This window comes from Diplotaxodon limnothrissa, linkage group LG17, assembly GCF_057381915.1.
Source record: "Diplotaxodon limnothrissa isolate DT_005_m linkage group LG17, D_limnothrissa_male_GT1.1, whole genome shotgun sequence".
Classification (NCBI taxonomy): domain Eukaryota; kingdom Metazoa; phylum Chordata; class Actinopteri; order Cichliformes; family Cichlidae; genus Diplotaxodon; species Diplotaxodon limnothrissa.
The window spans coordinates 28,446,971-28,469,432 of record NC_140612.1 but is presented as its reverse complement, the minus strand read 5'-3'; the positions used below and the strand labels follow the sequence as shown (position 1 = coordinate 28,469,432).

Below are 22,462 nucleotides of genomic sequence, written 5' to 3'. Positions count from 1 at the left end.
GAGATTTTCTCAAAAATTCTCAATAAGCTTCTCAAACAAATGAATTAGCCTCTGTTTCCTGTCCATATCGCCTGATTCTTTCACATTGCTGCTGTTGCTGCTGCTTTCTTCTGTAACCTCTTCCTCAGACCCTCCTTTTTCTTCGGAAAGGCTCATCAGTCTAGCTTTCTCTCGCTCCAGAGCCAGCCGGTCCCTGCGCAAGGCATCCCTGTCCCTCTCCACCATCGCCCTCTCCCTCTCCATTACTGCCTTTTCTCTGTCCAGCGCCGCCCTCTCCCTCTCCAGCACGGCTCGGTCTCGATCCAAAACTGCGATCTCCCTGTCCAGCACTGCTCTCTCCCTCTGCAGCACCAGACGCTCCCGTTCCATCACTTCTTTCTCCCTTTCTGCCACCTGTTGCTCACTGCACGTCGTCCTCCTCTCGTCCTCCACCTCTTGTAAGATGCAGTCTATATCCTGAGGTCCCTCCTGTTCCGCCACCACCTCCCCATCCTCAATCCCATTAAGTGGAAATTCAATCTCAGTTGGAGCAGCCACAATAGAAGACTTCACCATTGCGGCTAACTTCTTCTTTTTGGGTTTGATCAAGAACTCCCCATTGTCTTTGTTGTGGGGGAAGGCCTTGAGAATGGGGGCGCTGCCCTCCAGCCGACCCGCCATTGCATTGTCCATCAAGGAGAAATAAGGCCATACATCAGGAAACACTTCCACCCCTTCTGGGGGATGCTTTAGCTCCTGAGGAGACAGAAAGAGGGCAGGAAGTAAAGAGAAAGCTTTGTCAAAAAGCTTTATTTGTCCAAGTGAAAAGAAAACAAACAAACAAGATGCAGGATACCTTGTATCTCTTCTTCAGGTTTTCCCATTTTTTAGACGCTTGATGATGGGTCATCTTACGGTGTAAGCCCATATGTTTCAAAATGGTCCTAAAAATATAATATGCCACGTCTTGTGATTAAAACAATTTTATACTAACATCAAAAGCAACGATGAACCATTATCACTGGTAGTAATAGTAAGATGGGGCAAAGACAAAGGTACAATTTTTTTTTAAGTATTTCTGGTTCCGAAATCTATATAGTTGGCATTTTTCAGTGTCTGGGAACTTGAAATTATTGGCATACCTCCATGCCCACATAGAAGTATTTCTCTTTCCAGAGAAGAGGTAGGTATTTGAAACCCTCAGCTTTACAAAGTCTTCGATTTCTTTTTTGCTCACTGAAAACAACAGAGAGAAAAATTATATAAGTTACAAATGAATCAGAATCAGAATCAGAATCAGAATACTTTATTGATCCCTGGGGGAAATTATTTTTTGTTACAGTGCTCCATTTTAAACCAACATTAAGACAAGACAGACAATACGCTAACTAAGAATAGTACAATATATACATATATATACATACATAAGTCACTTATAAATAAATAGTTGGAAAAGAAACATGTGTAGCTGTAGCAGCAAACAGTGTGTTAAGTGGATGCGTTGTACAGGGAGATGGCCACAGGCAGGAATGATTTCCTGTGTCGTTCAGTGGTGCTTTTCGGTAATCTCAGTCTCTCACTGAACGAGCTCCTGTGACTGACCAACATGTCATGGAGTGGGTGGGAGGTGTTATCCAACATTGTCTTTATCTTGGACAGCATCCGCCTCTCCGACACCACCTTGAGGGAGTCCAGCTCCATCCCCACAACATTGCTGGCCTTACGGATCAGTTTATTAAGTCTGTTGGCATCTGCGACCCTCAGCCTGCTCCCCCAGCATGCAACAGCATAGAGGATCGCACTGGCCACAACAGACTCATAGAAAATCCTCAGCATTTTCTGGCAGATGTTGAGGGACCTCAGTCGCCTCAAAAAATAGAGACGACTCTGGCCCTTCCTGTAAAGTGCTGTGGTGTTTTTAGCCCAGTCCAGTTTATTGTCAATGTGTACTCCAAGGTATTTATAGTCCTCCACAATGTCAACACTGACCCCCTGGATTGAAACAGGGGTCAAGTGTTTCCTGGTCTTCCTGAAGTCCACGATCAGTTCCTTGGTCTTTGCCACGTTGAGCTGCAGATGATTCTGCTCACACCACGTGACAAAGGAGTCGACCACAGCCCGGTACTCTGTCTCATCATCCCTGCTGATGCATCCAACCACCGCAGAGTCATCAGAAAACTTCTGAAGATGGCAGGTCTCTGTGCAGTGGCTGAAGTCTGTGGTGTAGAGGGTGAAGAGGAAGGGGGAGAGGACAGTCCCCTGTGGTGCCCCTGTGTTGCTAATCACCTTGTCAGACACACACTGTGGGAGACGTACATATTGTGGTCTTCCTGTCAGGTAATCAACAATCCAGGACACCAGAGAAGCATCCACCTGCATCGCTGCTAACTTATCACCCAGGAGGGTCGGCCTGATGGTGTTGAAAGCACTGGAAAAGTCAAAAAACATGACCCTCACAGTGCTCGCCGGCTGGTCCAGATGGGTGTAGACACGATTGAGCAGGTAGATGATGGCGTCCTCTGTTCCGAGACGAGGCTGATAAGCGAACTGAAGGGGATCAAGATGTGGTCTTACTATGGGTCGCAGCTGGTCCAGGATGAGCCTTTCCAGGGTCTTCATGATGTGGGAGGTCAGTGCCACGGGCCTGTAATCCTGGGGGCCACTGGGACGAGGCGTCTTTGGTACAGGGACGAGGCATGATGTCTTCCACATCACCGGGACCCTCTGCAGACTCAGACTCAGCATAAACAGTTTATGAAAGACTCCACACAGCTGGGGGGCACAGGTCTTGAGGACAAGGGGACTCACTCCGTCTGGTCCAGCAGACTTGCCTGAGTGAAGTCTCCTCATTTGCATCTCAACCTGGTATTGAGTGAAGGTGATGGGTGGGGGAGGGGTGTCAGGAATCTCACAGGAGGCAACATGTGAAGAGAGAGGCTGGCACAGTGGTGTGACTCTGGATTCCAGGCTGACTGCAGGTGAGGTTGTGGGGGTGGGAGCAGACACTGTGGTGTCGAATCTATTGAAAAACAGATTCAACTCGTCGGCTCTATTCTCACCTCCCTCAGCTCCCTTGCTGTTGGTTGGCCTGAATCCAGTGATGGTCTTCATGCCCCTCCACACCTCTCTCATATATATATGAGAGTGTGTGAAAAATGTATAATACTATATCACTATTTATTAATTAAATACACCTATTATTTAATAATATTTAATAATATTATTAAACAGACTTTTTATTTATTTATTTTTTATTTTTTTTACAAATGCTGCATTCATGGTACATCGGAAAAGGTAAGCCTTTACTTGGACTTACGTCATTTTAAACGTTCGCTGGAAAAAGAAAACATGGCTGCTACCAGGATTGCGTTATTGATTTTCTACAAGAAAAACCTTGTCAACAGACATGTAATTCACTTAACAGAAAGAGGAAAAATAATCGAAAGGACGCAAAAATCATATCAATAATATTTCAGCCTTTCGACTCAATGGTGAAGAGAAACAGAAATATAAAGTGCCGAAGTCGTATTTAAAGATCATCTTTATTTTGGTTCTTGTATTAGTCGGAGTTCTGGAATTCACACCCTTTTCAGTGTCCGATGAAGGCAGCATAACTTGTACTTCTCACTTCCTACGTGCGCAAGCTAGCTCCAAGCTATAGTTAGCTTATTTAATCACTTTCTGTCGTTTGTCCTTACTTTTATATGTGAAATCCACGGGCGTATGCATATCGCAAGTGCTGCTGGTGTACTCGTGGTCTGCGTACTCCATTTTTCCTATTTCTCGTACTTGGTGTCAGCCCGTTTATCGAGCGTTCTTTGTAGGAAAAGACTCCTTGCCCCCGTTGTTGGTTCCTTGCGAGGGACCCTACATTCTTCCTCTCGTGTTTGAAAAGAGCGTACTACCGCCACCTGTAGACAGGGAGACTCCAGGGACAGAGTCAGCTCACTTTTATTTCATTTTATTTCATTTTATTTCATTTTAGTTTAGTTTAGCGTTAACAAAATGTATCTCATAATACACCATAGGAAAAAAAAATCTATGATGTTATGTTGCAGATTTTAATACAGAGATAAACATTTTGCACAAGCAAAGATGCTGTTCCATTGTACGGGAGAATTGCATATTATTTTAATTCCGCACCTATCTTTATCCTTGTAACGGTGTTTGTTTATTGTTTGTTTCTCATCAGTTATCTGCTTCCCAAAGTGTAGAAAATACCAACACATGTTTACTACTGCCCATTAAACCTAATTCTCAAAAGCTGCTTAACACGTTTACTCTATTTTTTTGGCAACTTTGTTGCATTGGGTAGGCCTTATTAAGATCACATTATTATTCTAGCCTAGTATATATAGTGCCAGCCTCTTGGCAATCAGATGTGGGAGAGGCTCTTCCAAAGGAAAACGAAAGTGTTTTGCAGAAAGCAGAATGGCCTCCTCCTGCCGTGAGTATCTTTCGCGCTATGTTCCTTGTAACATTTCTATATTTTACTGTTCATATATTTTATAAAGTCTGGTGGTATTTTGTTTACTGTTTGTTTATATTTCCCTTTAAATCACATGCGAATTATTTTTAACAGCTCTCATTCTATCAGAGTTTCCATAAAGATTTTCTGTGAGGTCAAACATGCCTAAAATGTGCAAATGTGCAGCATATTTAATATTTTAACAAGACCAATAGTCTAGATTTGAACTCTTATTCTGAGACACTGATTGTCATTGTATAGAATTAGACGTTTACTTTCTGTTTCATTTACTGTGAAGCTCGATTGCATAGAATGCCTACATAAAACCTGAAAGCTGGACTTTAATAGTTATGTTTTAATTCCTCATTTACATAATTTAATTAAAGTTAGTATGCATTTTTCTTTTATTTATACGTTTTTATAAACGTATATTATTAACATGTGTGAAACTCTTAATAGCATGTTTAACTAGCCAGCAGGGGGCAGCAGATAAACAAGTTATTTATTTGCAATACAAACCGGCACAGAAACTTTGTTTTCAGATTTTTCTAATAGCACCAGAAGAATTGTAAAAGTTATTTTATACATATATATAAAATAATTAACATACATTAGATAGAAAGGTGGAGCAGGTGAAAAAATAATAGCTAAACATAGTTCTAAAGTGAAAGGGACAAAGCAGCTCAACAACAAGTGAGGGAATGCAGCTTTACAAGTTTTCAGCCTGCCTTTATTACCAACATATCGAAACTATATTGTCATACGTTATTTCAAAATAAAAAATACCGTAGTGTACAAAATTATTGAGCCACCCCTCACTTCTCAATAGTTTGCTTCCAAGGAGCCAGGCTTTTAAAGCGGTATTGAACAATGCTACTCTAGACTTTCTGATGGTTTTCCTTTGGACATTGGCTGCTTTATCACTCATTTACAGTCCAGGGCTTGTACCTGACCATTGTTTTTGTTTGTTAAGCCACTTAACATTGGCTTAACGATGTTAAGTCATTCCAGCAAACAAAAGGCGCCTAACTCAAGTTATGAATGTCATGTGCTTAAGATATTAAGGGTAAAATATTCGTTGATCCATCTGCTGTTTGCTGAAGCCTCATCACAAATGGTTTCAGCGGAAGAAGAAGCCATTTTTAAAGAACGGAAACAGTGAGAAAAGCCTGAGGTATGCCAAATTACATAACAACAGGGACTGAAAATCAGTGGCAACAGGTCTTAGAGAGTGATGAATCCAAGTTTGAAATCTATGTTTCTAATCATCATCAATATGTGCAAAGATCAAGAGAGAGATACAACTGTGAATCTGTAAAATATGCCGGAGGCTCTGTCATACTTCGGAGCTGCATGTCAGCCAGTAGTGTTAGGGATCTTGTAAAAATTGTTTCATCAATTTGAATTATGAACATAAGAAAAGTGCAGTCAGATTTAAATCCACCATGCAGTACCAGCTGATTGGCACTGGGTTTGTTTCTCAGCATAACAAAAAGCCCAAACACACTCAGTGTAGTAAAAGCTAGAAAAACACACAATAGACCAGCATCCCCAGAGCCCGGACCTCAACACTTTTGAAGCAGTGTGGGATCATCTTGACAGAAAATGGAACAAAAGGCAGACCAACATCCAAAGAAGAGATGTGAATGCCCTTCAAAAAGCCTGGAGAGCTTTTCCTGAAGACTATTTAAAGAAATGGAAAAAAAAAGGCTTCCTACCAGAGTTAAGGCTGTGTTAAAGTATAAAGGTGGTAAAATCAAACATTGACAATTTCCATGCATATTTTCACACATTTCAATAAGTTTCTGGAACAATTTCCCCACTCTACTAGCAAAAGCTAAACAAATTAGGGGTAACTCAAGACTTTTGCTTAGTATCATATGTACTTTAACATCCTCAGCTCTGACAAGAAAGGTCTACCACAAAGCCCTGAGCATTAGTGAGATCAGATGTTGTTTCTGTGCCTTCAGAGTCTGGCTCAGAGTTACCCTCTGTAGTTGAATTCAGGCCTCAATGCAGGTCGAGTTCCACAGTGAACTGTATGTTTTGTTATGCTTTTCCATTCTTGTAGCAAAGTTGCCCAAAAATATGTACCTGTATTTGTTCATATTGCTTTATATATTCAGGGATGTATCTCTAGTAAATAAAGAATTTAGCTGTATATCGGAGGAACAAAATATGAAAGCATATCATGCATTTTTTGTTGTTGTTTTGTCCAGAGGCTGACGATGAAAGCACTTATGGTTCTGATGTCAGCAATGAGTCAGACAGCGCTGAACCATCAGATGAGGAAGACAATGAGGAAGACGATGAGGAAGACAATGAGGAAGATGTTTTACCCTGCAAGTTTTACAACAAAGGAAACTGTAGGGACGGAGAAAGGTGTGCTTACCTACACGTTTGCAAGTACGCTCTTAAAGGAAACTGTCGTTACGGCTCCAAATGTAGACTAAACCACACTGTAAGTCAAGGTGTGCCCTCCAGTGCAAGCGGCAGGACTCCGGATCGGTCATCATCTAGTCATGGTGAGTATTTGCTTTTGGGGTTTTCAGTTGTTTGTTTTATCGCCACAAGACGTTTTTTCTTTTTTTCTTTTTTTTTTTAATTTAAGTGAGAAAGATTATTCACAAGTGAAAAACATTCAAGACAGTTTTTAGTCTTCCCAGGACAGGATGTTCCACTAAATTTCCCACAATGTCAAACTGTGCAATGCTCAAAGAAACCAAACAGCTACATTTCAGGCTTGCAGGCCTCTACAGTTCTCAGTAAGCATGTTAAATGTTAAATTTCACGAAAGCAGAATTAGAAAAAAACTGAATAGTATGGGCGTTTTTCAGGAGAACTTCTTCTCCTGTGGTGGAGGGCTGATAATTTGTTCTTGTTTTACCGCCACGAGACCTTGGGCGCCTTGCAGCCCCTGAATCGACCATGAACTCCTCTGTTTATCAAAGTATTTTACAGTCCAGTGTGAGGCCATCTAGCTGACAGTTAACACTTTGGTCTCCAACAATATCAGCTAGTTCCTAACAAATAGCTGCAAGAGCCACATTTTACCTTATACATATATTTACATGTTCGAGCCATATTAGAGCAGCTTTAATGTCCAGTAATAAGTCACCAATTACAATGTAATATATAATGTCTTTTTGTTTTGTTTTTCTAACCAGACCAGAGGCTTACTGATGGCCGACGCTACCAGTGGCAGCTCAATAACGGAAGAGGCTGGAAAGATGTTGAAAATGATCACATCCTTGAGGCCCAGTATTCGCTGCCCCACACCAAAAGCATCAAAATATACAACACATCATACGGGTAAGCAATGAGTTTATGAAGAACTTTTTATTTCCAGGCACACTGTAGTCACTACATGCTTCAACTTTCCTCTCTCTACAGGGCGGTGAGCATAGACTTTAAAAGGATGAAAGTTCTTGGGAAGAAATTGAGAGTGAGACGCCTGGATGACGGTAACACTGCGTGGATTTGGTACTGCATGTTGGGTCGTCGTTGGATCAAGTATGGAGCCAAGGTAGATAGCAACTAGATCTTTGCTTAAGTTAATGGAAATTGTTCTCCTTTGTCTGTTTGGTAATGATTCTTCTCTCCCTCGCGGACAGGATTCAAAGGGCGTCTCCACTCCTGTGAAGAGCTCCGACATAGAGGAAAAGTTTCAGAGAAATCCAACGAGCTCCTTTACTTTTAACGTCAATGGTGAAACTTTGGAGCTCAAATTTAAAGGTGAAGTGAATTCACTAATCTGTAAATTTGTAACACCCTTCCAGCTAAATTCCAGCTTTTTCTTAACAGTCATTAGCCTATTCCTTATTTCTGTTTGTTTGCTTAGAAATGCAACAGGTGAGTAAAAACAGAAAGAGGAAAGTCACCCGTCGACCTACGTACCGGCAACCACAAGCAGTCAGGGGGTGAGTGTTAATTTTCCTCAAGGATTTTTGTTCAGTTAAAAATTGTCAAGAAGATAAGATGAGAGAATTTAACATAGTTTTCTGTTTTATGAAATATTTTTGATTTTGTTGTCGCAGAGTTGCTCTAGCATCCTCAGGTTTCCAGAATCTTAGCTTGGGCACTAAGCCACAGTGGGAATTTGAAGGCGACAGTGGAAAATGGCACGAGTTCAAACACAGGGTATGTCATCTGTGCAGTGGATGTTATTTTTAGGATTATTCAAAGTACAATTTCTGAGTTATTGCATTGACATAAATCATCACAGTTTGTCTGTGGATTTTGTCTTAACAGAAAAGGACTTCCACTGACTGCTCAGTAACCAGTGATGACATTGAGAGCAAGTACCAACAAAACAACAAAGGCACCATGCCCTTCACAGTGGCAGGACAATCCTACAATCTTGACTTTGGAGGTTGAGTTTTTATATTTTAATCCTGTAGTAAAAAACTCGAAATAATAATTAATTGTTGGCTCTTAGAGGCATTTTAATAAACAACTGACTATCCATATCTACCTGTTCCAATATGAAAAAGTGATGTAACATTTATTTAACATTAGACTTTTGTTGATTTGTTTATGATTTTCCACAGCAATGATCCAGACCAACGTCAGGACCAATCACACACGCAGGGTGAGACGTGTGCTGGTGTGAGCCATCAAGATGATTTCCTGACCTCCAGAAGACTGTGCAGCAACGTAACCACGATGCTGCCACGTTCCTCTAACTTGAGATTTATATGAGATTTATTTTTGGATGGTTAACACATCCTTTTTATTGTTGAATTTCAGAATTTACCTCATTGCAGGCCTTGTCATGGGTGAAGTTTACAAGGACACTTTTAAATGCTGCCTGACAATCTTCCACTCCAATAATGCATTCTACCAACTTGCCTTTTAGCATCATGGTTGTTTAAATTATTCATCTTATCAACTCAGGTCACAGTAAGCATTTTTTTCCACACTTCCATATGGGGATGGAGGGGAAAATTTGTTCTTATAGCCAATAATTAAACAAAAGGAAGTGTATAACAAACACTTTGAATGCATGGGATATGATACATTTGCCTTTTTTTTAATGTAGAAAAATGAGATGTAACTGTGCAATATTAGTTCGAGGTCTTTTTGCACATTACCTTTGAGATCTTTTTATGCTTTTAACACACAAACTGCCTTGAAAAGTCTCCGTGCCTCTTTGCATTGTGCCACAGTTTTTGCTTTTTGTGGTTTATTTGGCTTTGCACAAATGCACCAGAAACGGGTTTCACTGATTTGGGAGAACAGACTACTGCATCTTTGGTATTCTCTAAATGTAATAAAAAATGTTTGAAAGTCACAACACACCAAGACTTTCCCCTTTTGTATATGCAAGTAGGACACCAGAACCTCAATGACCAGTTCTAAACAAATATTTTTTCAACAGCTTGCTTACATTTACATTTACAGAGGGCGATCGTGGCTTAAGAGTTTGATGGGAACTAGAAATGTCTTATTTTCTAATTATAATAAAATTTGGATTCATGTTGAGTCAACACTAAATTAGTCAGAAATGTAAATGAATATAAATATTTCTTTGGGGTAGTGTAGACCAAGTGGCGAGGAAGGTGATAAGTAGACAGCATCAGCATCAATTTCTTTTAATTGTACTTTATTTCTGACATCTCCATTATACCATTTTTAAAAACACCTCGGTAGGCAAAACCTCACTTGCTTTATACAGGACTTTACATACACCTGAATCTCATTACTCTCTACCACTGAAAAATAGGTTAGACCAAACAATATGATCTAAACAAAAAACAGGAATAAGATTATGCATCTAACTGACAAACTCATTTACACAGCTAAATGGTTTGAAAAGTAAAACACTGCATACAATACAACTCAAAATGTTACTTTAAGGAAAATAAACAATGCTATACACAATGAAAACCCCTGCATTTGGTTGCACCCTGTGATGCAATCAATGACATCATGACGCTATATAAGTAGGAAGTACTGGGGTGGCCCCTCCCACACATACAGAACCTCAACAAATGGACAAAAATGGTAAGTATAACCAAAGCAACGTAACCAAACATAATTTATTAGAAATTTACCTGTGAATAGAAGAAAATTCAAATGACCTGATGGTTAGTAGTATTTGCTTTAAAAACATATGCATGGATGTAATGGATGTAACTAATGCTACCACAAACACACTCGGGATAGTATGTCAAGCAAAGTTACACCAGCAGTGTCTAAATTAAAGCATTATGGCCAACTGTACAAAAACAAAACAAGAGATTAATTATCGATATGATCAAGAGACGAGTGGTAAATGAGTAACTTTCGTCATAATTTATGAATAACTTTTAACAGAACACCTATATAAGTGTACAGAATAGGAACTGACCTCACAGCCCATTGTCCCTTCAATGGTGCTAGTTTCAGTCATTGTGCAAATGTACCAATTTATAAGGTTGGGGAAACCTGCAGTCAGCTGAGACTGAAGAAGTCGCTCCGATGCATGACGAAACGTTTCACCCACTGAAAACGCAACGTCCAGATGAACAGAATCAGCCTTTGGGAACTGACAGCGGGGGGGTGTGACATATAAATGGGGAATGTTACATATGACGGCACTCACACATAATTAAGACACACTTACAGATTTTGTCTGTGAAGGTAAGACAACTCTAAGCCATTGACAAAATAAGGGAGGGGGCAAAACTCAGAGGGTGGGGTGTTGTTTACAGGTAGGTGTTAGTGAGAGAAGAGATGGGCAGCAGTGGGCTGACAGAGTAAGGAAGGGAAACAACGAAGTCTCATGCACAGTTAATTGATTAGCAAGGTAAATAGCAACTGGATGGAGAGGCGCTGTTTCATAACAGTCATGTTAATTAAACAGCATCACAATATGAAAGAGTCAAAGAACTCAGTCCTTCTGAATTTCAACAACCAGTGCAGAGCCTTTTTGGTAACATGTAACTTTCTCATGTCTTAACTTTGTAAAGCAATAGGAATATTTTAAAGTTCCTGTTCCTTAAACTTTGCCACATTAAGTTGCAGGTAGTTTTGTTCACACCAAATATCAGCGTTGTCTACTCTTCCTCATAACATTGTAGGCCACAGGGAAGTACAAAAGGGTAATTTTGCGGTGAACTGTTCCTTTAATACCATGAAAGAGCAACTCTACAGTCATCTGATGGCTTCACTGTGCTTTAATTTTTGTCGCTGTGAAAAGAAACCAAAGCACTGGAATCAGCTGTAGTGTACACTCTCCAGAGACAGCCTTAGGGGAGCGTGATTATCGGTACTTTAGCTCCACCTATGTACCGGTACGCGCTAAATTGCATTAGCTGAAGCCCAGAAACGAAAGTGTAAGCCATCGTTTCAGTGAAACTATCCGCCGGCTTCGGTCCTCGATCGCAAGTAAATACAGCGATTTAACGAAACTATTTTTTCAAGTTTTAATCTGGAAGTGGCTTTTTAAGACTGACTGATTGTGTTTTTTCTGCTTTCATTCTGTCACAGTGGATTTTTATTATGAGATGAGGGTAAGTGTGTGTGTGTGCTATGTGGAGGGGTTTGACAGGGTCTGGAAAAAAAAACAGGCGAGCTTGTGTTCATGGCATCATTTCTATTAATTTCTTCCAGGACAATAATGAGGAGGAGCAGATTCCCCAGAACACCCCAGGTCTGTTTGACGTGACAGTTTAACTTCCTGCTATACTGCCTCTATCATTATAAGGCCATAGTTTAGAACACAGAAGACAGTAAAATGAGAACATGTAGCATTTTAAGAACAAAAAATGTCTAGTTTTGAATTTAATGGCACTAATACATCTCAAAAGTTGGGATAAGGCCATGCTCCCCGCTGGGTGGCATCTCCTCTTCCTTTAACAGCAGTCTGTAAACAACGAGCTGAGTGCTGATAACAACCCAGACCGTCCATTTGTTTTTTAGGCTGATGTTTTCTAGAAAGAATTTTAAATTTTGACTAGTTCGATCACATAACAGTTCTCCACTTTGCCTCAGCCTAAGAATCATCTTAGCATCCCACACTGATTTCAGACTTGATTTCTCTAGATTCATGTCACTGACATGTTGCCATTTAAACTAATTAATTGCAAAATGTTCCTCCAGCAGTTTTTTTTTTCTTTTTAGTACTACTTAATTTTCCTTTTGTTGCCCTCATTTGAAATGTTTGAAATGTGTTGGTGTCTTCAAATTCAAAATAAGCTAATATTGCTCTTAAAACAGTACATATTCTCTTTTTAAACACTTGATGTATTGTAAGATATTGGTTTATGAGATCACTGCATTCTGTCTAACATATCTTTATTTCAACAGTCAATGGGAAGTATTATGAGTGGCAGCTGTCAGTTGGCCATCAGTGGCTGAAAATTGAAAATGACCATGTGATTGAGACCCACTACTGCCAACCAGGAGCCAAGGGAATCAGTATCAATACAAGCCATGGGTCAGTATGTTGTGATTATATCTGATAGTATCAGCAACTTTAACGAAGTGAGAGTTGGTCAGGGAAGGGAAATGGAAATGTGTCAGATGCCATTTGAAATTTTACAAAGGTAAACCGAAACTCAGTTTTTGGGCTATTATAAATTAACTTTTTACTGTAGGTAGAACAGTCCTGTAAATCCTGTACGCTTACAAGAAAAAGGGTTCAGTCAAGTTGAGCCATAAAATGAAATGGATCAGCTGATCAAACACAACATCACCTAACATCACTGGAAGACATCAGTTCTTCTATGCATTCTTTAGCTTTAGCCTGCACATATGCAAGCCACTTTTGAACCCCTCCTCACGCCATGCAAGGCCATCATGTTAAATATAAACGTTTGACCACAGAGGTCCTGTCTATAGAAAAAATATTATTTTATCAACAATAAGTATTGATACAGATACAGATTTTGTGTCAGGACAATGGAAAATAAATTATTGCATCAATAATCTTTTTTTAAAAGGAGCACATTCAGAGAAGTATACTTTTCATTTTAATCTTTTATGTTTCCACAGGGTGGTGTTCATAGATTTTGATACGTTACAGGCTAATAATCCAGGTATAAAGGTGCAGAGACTAAGCTTCCTTCCTCGGGGGCAGGCGGAAGACATAGGCTGGTACTTCAGAGATGACCAGCTGTGGTGTGAATATGGAACACAGGTGAGGAAAATTGCAGGAATTAACTCCTTAAATTCACTTGAAGGTTTTCTTTGAGTATTCCTTGTCATCTTCCTCTTCAGGGTTCCAACACCATGTCATCATCAGTCAGCAGTAGACAAGTTGAACAGCAGTTCACCACGAACCCTCAGGGAACCTTCAGATTTACAGTGGGCCGTACACCCTACTTGATCGATTTCTCCAGTATGTGGTGTTTATAGTGGTATATTATTGTGAGCTTGCTCTTTTATACAGCTATGGAAATGTGTTTTCATTTCACTTTGTAGCCATGACGCAGAGAAACCTCATCACAGGCTTACAAAGGAAGCTGCGCAGGCGTCCAAAATTATCCTCCAACACTGGAGCGTAAGACTTTTTTCTTTTATTCCTGTAGTTTAGACAGTCTTTGTACACTGAGCAAACTTAGTCTACAGAGATGTCAGTAAGAAAAGTATCAAAACTCCCCAGAGAATAAATAAAAAGTTTCTCTGAAGAAGGCTAACGGATGTCACGGGAAAAGAACATGAATGATAATCACTTCTTGTCTCTGCAGAGTTGGCTTGACCTCAGACTTGCCTGCAGCTTCCTCCTCGCAGACCGGTTCTGTGGGCTACAGGTGGGAATTCATGGGAGTCAGAGAGCAATGGACAGAATACCAAGCACATGTAAGTAGGTCATCCAAAAACTGCATGGAAAAATTTTAAAGACTTGCACTAAGCTGCATAGTAGCATCAAAGATACATCAAGAACTGCCCTTACCTCGGCAAAGGAGGTTATGCTTGCATGGCACGTGTACGGATGTCTGTAAACAGCTTGAGAAGTTTTAATGAATTCTGATAAAACTTTGTAGGAGTGTAGAGTGGGGTCATGTTAGCAATCCATAAAAATTTGGATTACATCGAAAGAGCTCTTCAAGGTCAGATTAATGATTTATTGGTCAAAAATTGACAGAAAGCCTTGTAACTCTGAACCTATGATTCTTACAAGTGTACTGTCAACATATAGAAAGGGCTGTAAGATTTCAAGTATCATGTCACATCTGACCTCTGACCTCTCATTAAAGGAAAGGAAAAGTTTCCACAGGATTCTATGGAGTCCTCTTGAAAAACTAAGTACACCCCAGTAGCTTGTAGCACCAATAACTGCTTTCTATATGTGCTGTGTGCAGATATGTTCATTTGACAGCGCTGCTATTGAGAGACAGTACCAGCTGAACAAACAGGGCACACTGAACTTCAAGATTAACAGATATTCATACACACTGGACTTTTCAGGTATTGTACACACTTCAGAACTGCTCTTCTGTTAAGCCGAACAATTCATGCTTTTTTTTTTCGTTTTTTTTTTTAAGCAAATCATATGGCCACTGAGACATTATCTTCATTAATTTATCATAGGTATGTACCAAGTCAACAACAATTTAGGGACAAGAAGATCAGTTAGAAGGACTCCTATATATGGTGTTCAGCAGAACATCAGGTAAGGAGAAACATTTGGCCACACAGTGACCACATCTCTTATTTTGTGCTAATTAATAACATGAATTAGGTTAAATATTATATTTTGAGGACATTTACTGATGTTAACACTAAAAGATTGACTAATGTTAAGATTGTTTTGCCTCAAACACACCAGATATGCACATAAAGATGTATATGCTGTGAATGAATGAATTTCAAATCTTTTGTTTTTTTGTTTTTTTAGTTCAGGCCCTCAGGCACAATGGCAGTTCCTAGATATGGATGGATCATGGAAAGATTATTCCAAAGTAAGCCACAACTTTCTTTTTATTCATGTGTAGACGGTGCTCTAGAAAATCCTATAGAGTACATTTAGTGCATTCCATCAATCTGTCCAGCCGTCCATCAATCTTCTGCCAGGTCTGGGTCATGGGGACAGATGCTCAGACCTACCACTCCTCGCCTCCTCCTCTGCCTGAAAGTCATGGCCTTGAAGTTGGAGATGCTAATTATCATTCCGGCTACTTCACACTCTGCTACAAACCATCTCGGTACGAGCTGGAAGTCATGGTTTTATCAACCCAATGAAACCATGTCATCTGCAAATAAATAAAGAGATAAGAACCTGTGACCACTGAACTATTGGCTGTGCCCAGAAATTCTGTTCATGAAAAACAGAATCAATGACTAAGGACAGCTCTGGCACGGTCAAGCTTCCTCTGGGAATGAGATTGTGTTAGTGTGGGCAATATGAACCAAGCTCTCATTGTGGTTGTACCACAATACTCTATACTCCTAAAGCACTGTCAAAAATGCCCTTTTTAGATCCACAAAACACATCTAGAGTTGCTGGGCAAATTCCCACATACCTTAAAATTCCTTGGTGTCTTTTTCGGGTAGAGGGAAACTACCACTCCAGTCTGCCAGTAAGGAATTGGGAAGTGTGTCAACCAAGAGAGCTCCATAACATCCCGAGCTTTTTGAGAAACCTGGGGCCTCGTCCCTTAGAAGCTTCATGTGCCTCAGTGAGCAGAGCCCCAGTGGCATGAACCATAGTGAGTTCTCATCCTGGTCCCCATAGTCTTGTTACTTTACAAAAGGCCAACAGTGGGATTCAGGAAAATTTCAAACTACTCCTTCCACTACCCCACAATATCTTCAGCTGAGGTCAGCACTCCATCTCTGCTGCCTCCCCCTCCCAAGTTGTCTGACTGTATATATGTATAATATAATATAATATAATTATGGTTATTCATCTATAATATTTCTGTTGATGTTGTAGGTTTTGGGGTTAATTCCAAACTGAAACACAAACAATCCCTCGCACAGTTTACATACTTTAACATGGAATTATGGTAATTTGAGCAAAGTATTGGGTGACCTAACCAGAATTTAACAACATTGCCTGACTGTGTTTTCTCTGATGTGTTGTTGCTCTGTGTTATTCAGGGAATATGCAGCACATCCAGTCAGGAGATTGAGTTCCAGTACAAACTAAACCCATCAGGAACTATGACATTTTCCACCAGGAACTTCAGCTATGAGTTAAGCTTCTCAGGTAAGCAGCAAACATAATCAGAAACCTTTAAAGTTAAAAGCCATATTCAAAGATTTGTATAATTGAAGTTGTGAATAAATGCACTTTTTGTCTTTTATAGCCATGACTCAGAGAAACCTGAGCACGGGCACAACCAGAACGGTGAGAAGACTTAATCAGTGACTGAGCGGACAACAGATTTGTAGGTCGGGGGTCAACTTAATGATGATCCTACCAGTTGTGTCACTGCCCACCTCAGGTTGGCTCTCCTGTCAGAAACTGCCTCCTGCCTTCCTCCTGCCTTTAACTTAACACAACTGATAGACATTTACTTTGTCCCCTCTGAAGACATGTTGTTTTTAATGCAAGCGTTATAAATTTTATTTTTCCACATTTAAGATGACACTACGTTTAGTGTTAAGCAGTAAGATGTATTTCCTTTATCAGTTTTCCACATTTCTGGGTTTAGGGCTGGTTTTAGCAGATTATTCCATATTTAAATAAGTGGAATCGTTTACAAAGAAATCAGTGGGAGGAAAAAAAAATTTCAGTTTACTTTAAGCCTTTTGTTAACTTAACTATGGTTTCATAAAATGCAACATGCTTTAGTAAATCTTCAAATATTCACAAGTTGTTGTAATGACTGGAATTTTTAAAAGTTTTCCCTTTTTATCCTTTGTCCTTAGCATGCATGTTTTAAGAATTTATTAAAAGTGCCTTTTAATCAGTGCACTTTGCTTGTGTTTACTTTCCTTAATTGAGGTTCCTTACATTTACATTCCAAAATCTAAATTCGTGTTTTAAAGTCATCAAAGAAATAACCACCATATATGGTGTACAGATGTGTATATGTACAGATCTTCAACCTAAGAGACCAGCACTGTGACACATAAAACAAAGCCGTATTACACATGCAGGACAGCAGCTGTATACAAATAATATTGTGGAAGAATAAGCTTTCAGTTTCTCCTTTGAGCTTCTGCTAGGATGCATCCCACATGTTGATCTAAGTATAACAAACGTCTACTTGAAGACATTTTTAATCTTGCATGGAAAAAATAGGGAAATTAACAGAACACAAAGATTCAGTTGAACAATTAAGACTCCCATTAGTAGCGTTTTATACAAAAAAAGGTAGTGTAATAAAAGATAACACATTCAAACTGTTAGCAACAATCATCATCTGAGGAATCAGCGTGACAAAGGTCATTACAAAAATGCTTATGTCACATAGCATTCTGTAATAACTTTTCCTCAAATATTTTATATTCCATATTTGTTTTTGGTGTTTATAGGGATGGCTCATTAGCTGTTTACATATTTGCAGGAACATATCAATTTAAGGAAGCAGGAAAGACCAGAAAACCAACATAGAATACAGCCTTTGTGCATTAGCGTAGTAATAATATATCCTAATATAAATTATGTAAATGATAGTGCAGGGGTGTGAAACTTGCGGCCACCCCTACTTACAGCCCGTATATAGATCTTGAAGTTACTTTTTTTGTTAGAGAGGATTTGCGGGGAAAAACTGCATTCACGTTTGCAGTTTTGTCTTATACAATACTTGAAATTTAAAAAAAAAAAACACTCTTTTGGAAATATTTGTGGGTGTTTTCTTGTGTTTCTTTTAGAGTGGCCCTCCGATGAGATGACAGTGCCAACAGTGGCCCACAGCTTAAGTTTGAGACCCCTGTTGTAGTGTATTGCAATGTTAGAATATAAAGCATCTGCAGAAGGCTGTTGCTGTGTAAATGAAACAAAAATGATTTCTGTTCATCTGTAAACTTATGTTGACAAAAAGAATACATCTACAATGTGATGAACCTTACCATTGACTTATTTTATTGTACTGTGGGAGGTTTTTATTTCATTTTATTTATTTCATTCTATTTCTATTACAAGGATACTCAATTCTGCACTTTAATAAAGAAATGCCCTAAAAATTTCTGGTTTTGTGTGTTTTTGTTTTATTCACAAGTACTCAAACAGAGTCTTGCCCTCTCTCCATTCTAGACTGGCACATACAAGGCTCTCTAAAGGGTAATTGCAGGAAACTAAGACAGCGATAACAGCATTAGTACGTCTTCCTCATAGGCAATTGAGGGAAATTTTATCTTCTCTGAATCATATGGACCAACCAAACCCTAGTCCACACACTGGATGAACTTTAGCCCACCAGCAGAAAGTGAAAGCAGTTGTTTGTGTGGAATGGCACGTTTAGGTCTGTCTTCGATCATAAGTAAGTAAACCGGCGTTTAACAAAGTTATCTAATTACATTTTAATCAACAATGCAGAGAGAGGTGATTTTCTTCTTTTTTGTTTTCACAGGTGGTTTTTCTGAGTTGACGGTGAGAGTGCTGTATCAGTCTAAGCAGTGGGGGAAAAGGGGATAAAAAGGTTTTGACCACAATATGTTTATTTATTGTTATTCTAGATTAATGAAGGAGCAAAGGTCTATTGGCAGGAAACTGTAGGTCTGTATGACACATTTACATGCATACATTCATTTACATAGGATTGCCTTTTAGTCCTTTGACTTAAGGACCATTGATTTTTCTATCTCATCTGACTGTGCCAACAGCAGCTACTTAAAAAGAACAATATGGCCTAAAATAACAACTAACCATAAAAAATAAATACACTACACACGAAGCCATAGCCTTTGTGCAGATTTGCTCAAAAACACATATTAATAAGTGGAGTGTGTACGATAACATGATCTTTGCTTGTGTTTCACAGTCAACAGGAAGAATTATGAGTGGCAGCTGTCAGTTGGCCATCAGTGGCTGAAAATTGAAAATGACCATGTGATAGAGGCACACTACTGCCAACCAGGAGCCAAGGGAATCAGTATCAATACACGCCATGGGTCAGTGTGTTGTGAGCATATCTGATAGTATCAGCAACTTTACAAAACTGAAAGTGAGCATGTCATTGGTCAGAAAAGGACCTTTAAGTATTTATATGGAACTTTTTACTGGGGGGTGGAACAACCTTCATAACAGTGTTATAGAGTTCAGTAAAGCCATAAAATCAACAGATCAGCTGATCTCAGTGACAGCCCACATTACTGGAACATACCACTTCCTCGTCCATGTATCTAGTATGCAAGCTGCATTGGACCCGCCCACCTTAGCTCCTCCGTTTGAGGGTTTCCCCTTTGTTATATGATGTAGGGAAAGGGAAAGGTGGGGAGGTCACAGAACATCATGTCAAATATAAACTACTCCCACCCATGTTGTTTAGAACATTAACAAGCTTCACACAGACGACTGGATTTTGTGTTGTCTTTCAACAGGAAGGTGCTCATAGATTTTGATAGGTTACAGACGAATGACCCAGGAATGAAGGTGCGGAGACTAAACTTCTTTCCTCAGGGGCAGATGGAGGACATAGGCTGGTACTTCAGAGATGGTCAAGTGTGGCGTGAATATGGATCCCAGGTGAGAAAAAAAATTCTAAATAAACTCACATTGAGTTTTACATGAAGGTTTGATCCCTTGAGTGTTCCATGTCATCCTCCTCTTCAGGGTTTAAGCATGTTGTCGCCATCAGTCAGCAGCAGAGAAGTTGAACGACAGTTCACCCTGAACCCTCAGGGAACCTTTGCATTTTCAGGCTACGTGATCGATTTCTCAAGTATGTGCCATTTACAGTGATGTGTTCTTGCTTGTACTTTTATACAGTGATATTTTTATTTATTTATTTATTTGGTTCATTTTGTAGACATGACCGAGTTCCACACCTTTACAGGCTCTTATAAGAAGGTGCGCAGGCGTCCAAAATTTGCATCCAACACTGGAGTGTAAGACTTTTTTTTTTCCTGCAGTCAGACTGCAAAGTCTGCAGCTAGCTGAGTGAAAATAAAGACTTTAATCCACCGAGATGTCAGTAAGGAAAGCAAAACCTCTGTATGATTGTGTATGATATTCATTTCTTCTGAACTGCAGACTTGGCTCCACTTCAGCCCTGCTCACAGCCGCCGCCTCCCAGACCTACAGGTGGGAATTAACAGGAGATTTCCCAAATCGGACAGAACACCAAGCACGTGTGAGTAGGTCGTCCAAACATTTCATGTTGTTTTAGCAGAAATGTGATGCACTTAGAGTGGACTTGAAAGATAATTAGCTGTAATTGCTTGGGTTCCCACAGACCTGGCGTGTCCACCACGTCCAGGGGCCAATCATGGCCCTAGGTCAGATTTTATATGTATTTATAGCCCTCCACTGCAAACGGAATGAATAAAGTGTAATTCCTCTTTCCATCTCATGGGCGTGAGGTTTTTTTATACACTCACGCAATACACACAAAAATTAGTCAGATTTAAAATTAACCTGAGATGACGATCTTCAGCAGCTTCACTGAAGTTTCAGGTGTTCCAAACAGCTTGATCTTATTTTTTATTTCACCCTCCACATGTGACAGAAAAGTAGAAAGGTGAGAAGGATTGTTGGCCCCTGGGTGATTTTCCATTAATAAATATGGAAATCTTGGGGAAAAAAGTTTGGACACCATTCTTTCTAATAGTGTGTAACTCCTTCAGTTATTGTGACTGTAAAGATTTCTATAATTACACTATTGTTCAACAGGCTAATAGATGAAATCAGTAAACACTTTCCTGATATGTTTATGGTCTCAGTAGGTTCAAGTCCTACTTATTTCTCATAAATTATGGTCCTGTTTAGAGAAGAACAGATTTATCTTTGTTTGTCTTAAAACTTTTAATCCTTGCCCCACTGAATTTGCACTAAATGTACAAAGTGCATTTCTCTCTTTGTGTTTCTTTCTATATGTGGTGTGTGCAGATATGTTTATTTGACAGCAGTGGTATTGAGAGACAGCACCAGTTGAACCAACGGGGCACACTACACTTCAAGATGAACAGATCCTCATACACGCTGGGCTTCTCAGGTAATACACTCACTTCAGAACTGTTAAACCAAACAATAAGGCTTTTGTTGAAGCACATTATATGACCACTAGTATATCACAGGTATGTCTAAGTCGATAACAATACTGGGACAAGAAGGTCAGTTAGGTCTCCTTTTTATTCAGCAGAACACCAGGAAAGGAGAGATATTTAACTTAGTCACCACATATCTCTTATTTCTTGAGTTGTTAATGTGGATTAGCGTAAATGTTACATTGGGAAGTGAACGCTGCCCCCTTACACACGGATTAATAATTTGACTAGTTATTCTTTCTTGATAAGACACCTGCGTAAAAGCTGAATTTTTGTGAAGGTGTATATGCTTTGAATGTTTATAGTTTAAATCTACAGTCCTGGCTAATACACCTTTTGTATTTTATAACAGTAACTCAGATAAACCTGAGCACGGGCACAACCAGAGCGGTGAGACTTAATCAGTGACTGAGGGGATTTGTAGGTCAGGGGTCAACTTAATGTTGATCCTACCAGTTGTGTCACTGCCCACCTCAGGTTGCCTCTCCTGTCAGAAGCTGCCTCCTCCCTTCCTGCCCTCTTCACCTCAACAGGCTGATCGACATTTATTTATTCCTCCGCTGAAGTCATTTTGTTTTCATTGCATATTAAATAAGTGGAATCCTTTACAGATAAATCTTTTAACTTAAAATCAGTTATTTTTTTATCAGTTCACCATAAAATACAAGTAAATTCCATGTTTTAGTAAATCTTCAAATATTCACAATTTGTGTAATTATTGGACTTTTTAGATGTTTTCACTTTTTTTTTTTTTTTTTTAACCCTAGTTAATTTGCTTATTTCGTGTAATCCTGATTGTCTACAAGCTGTGCCATGTAAATCTTTTTAAGAATTTATTAAAACTTCCTTTGGATTGTGCTTCTCCTTCATTTCTTAAATTTACACTCAAAAATCCAGACAAGATTAGATTGTGCACTTTCCTTTATATGT

General features: G+C 39.4%; 4 protein-coding genes across 5 annotated transcripts; 3 read left to right on the top strand and 1 right to left on the bottom strand.

Annotated features, from left to right (window-relative positions):
• Positions 1–9: 9 nt before the first annotated feature.
• Positions 10–3,750, bottom strand: LOC146615189 (uncharacterized). Its single transcript, XM_085376624.1, has 4 exons — positions 3,678–3,750; positions 1,122–1,215; positions 836–923; positions 10–735 (listed from the first exon to the last, which is right to left on the bottom strand). Exons 1-4 carry the CDS (start codon positions 3,748–3,750, stop codon positions 10–12), a joined length of 981 nt encoding a protein of 326 aa, XP_085232750.1.
• Positions 3,751–4,410: 660 nt separating this feature from the next.
• Positions 4,411–9,059, top strand: LOC146615188 (uncharacterized). 2 transcript variants are annotated; one of them, XM_085376452.1, is made up of 9 exons: positions 4,411–4,426; positions 6,667–6,972; positions 7,615–7,759; positions 7,841–7,973; positions 8,062–8,182; positions 8,289–8,367; positions 8,485–8,587; positions 8,699–8,819; positions 8,998–9,059. In XM_085376452.1, the coding sequence occupies exons 1-9, from the start codon at positions 4,411–4,413 to the stop codon at positions 9,057–9,059; spliced, it is 1,086 nt and encodes a 361-aa protein (XP_085232578.1). The 2 variants fall into 2 exon arrangements, with proteins under 2 accessions (XP_085232578.1, XP_085232579.1); XM_085376453.1 differs by having other exon boundaries at positions 6,667–6,976; positions 7,622–7,759.
• A 1,381-nt stretch (positions 9,060–10,440) lies between these two features.
• On the top strand, positions 10,441–16,748 carry LOC146615187 (uncharacterized). The gene is made up of 13 exons (XM_085376527.1): positions 10,441–10,453; positions 11,921–11,943; positions 12,044–12,083; positions 12,740–12,869; positions 13,427–13,571; positions 13,652–13,772; positions 13,856–13,934; positions 14,122–14,233; positions 14,737–14,842; positions 14,966–15,047; positions 15,273–15,336; positions 16,478–16,586; positions 16,687–16,748. Exons 1-13 carry the CDS (start codon positions 10,441–10,443, stop codon positions 16,746–16,748), a joined length of 1,086 nt encoding a protein of 361 aa, XP_085232653.1.
• Positions 16,749–18,776: 2,028 nt separating this feature from the next.
• LOC146615186 (protein mono-ADP-ribosyltransferase PARP12-like) lies at positions 18,777–21,653 on the top strand. The gene is made up of 8 exons (XM_085375543.1): positions 18,777–18,807; positions 19,309–19,438; positions 19,868–20,012; positions 20,100–20,208; positions 20,296–20,374; positions 20,520–20,619; positions 21,375–21,489; positions 21,571–21,653. The coding sequence occupies exons 1-8, from the start codon at positions 18,777–18,779 to the stop codon at positions 21,651–21,653; spliced, it is 792 nt and encodes a 263-aa protein (XP_085231669.1).
• Positions 21,654–22,462: the final 809 nt, after the last annotated feature.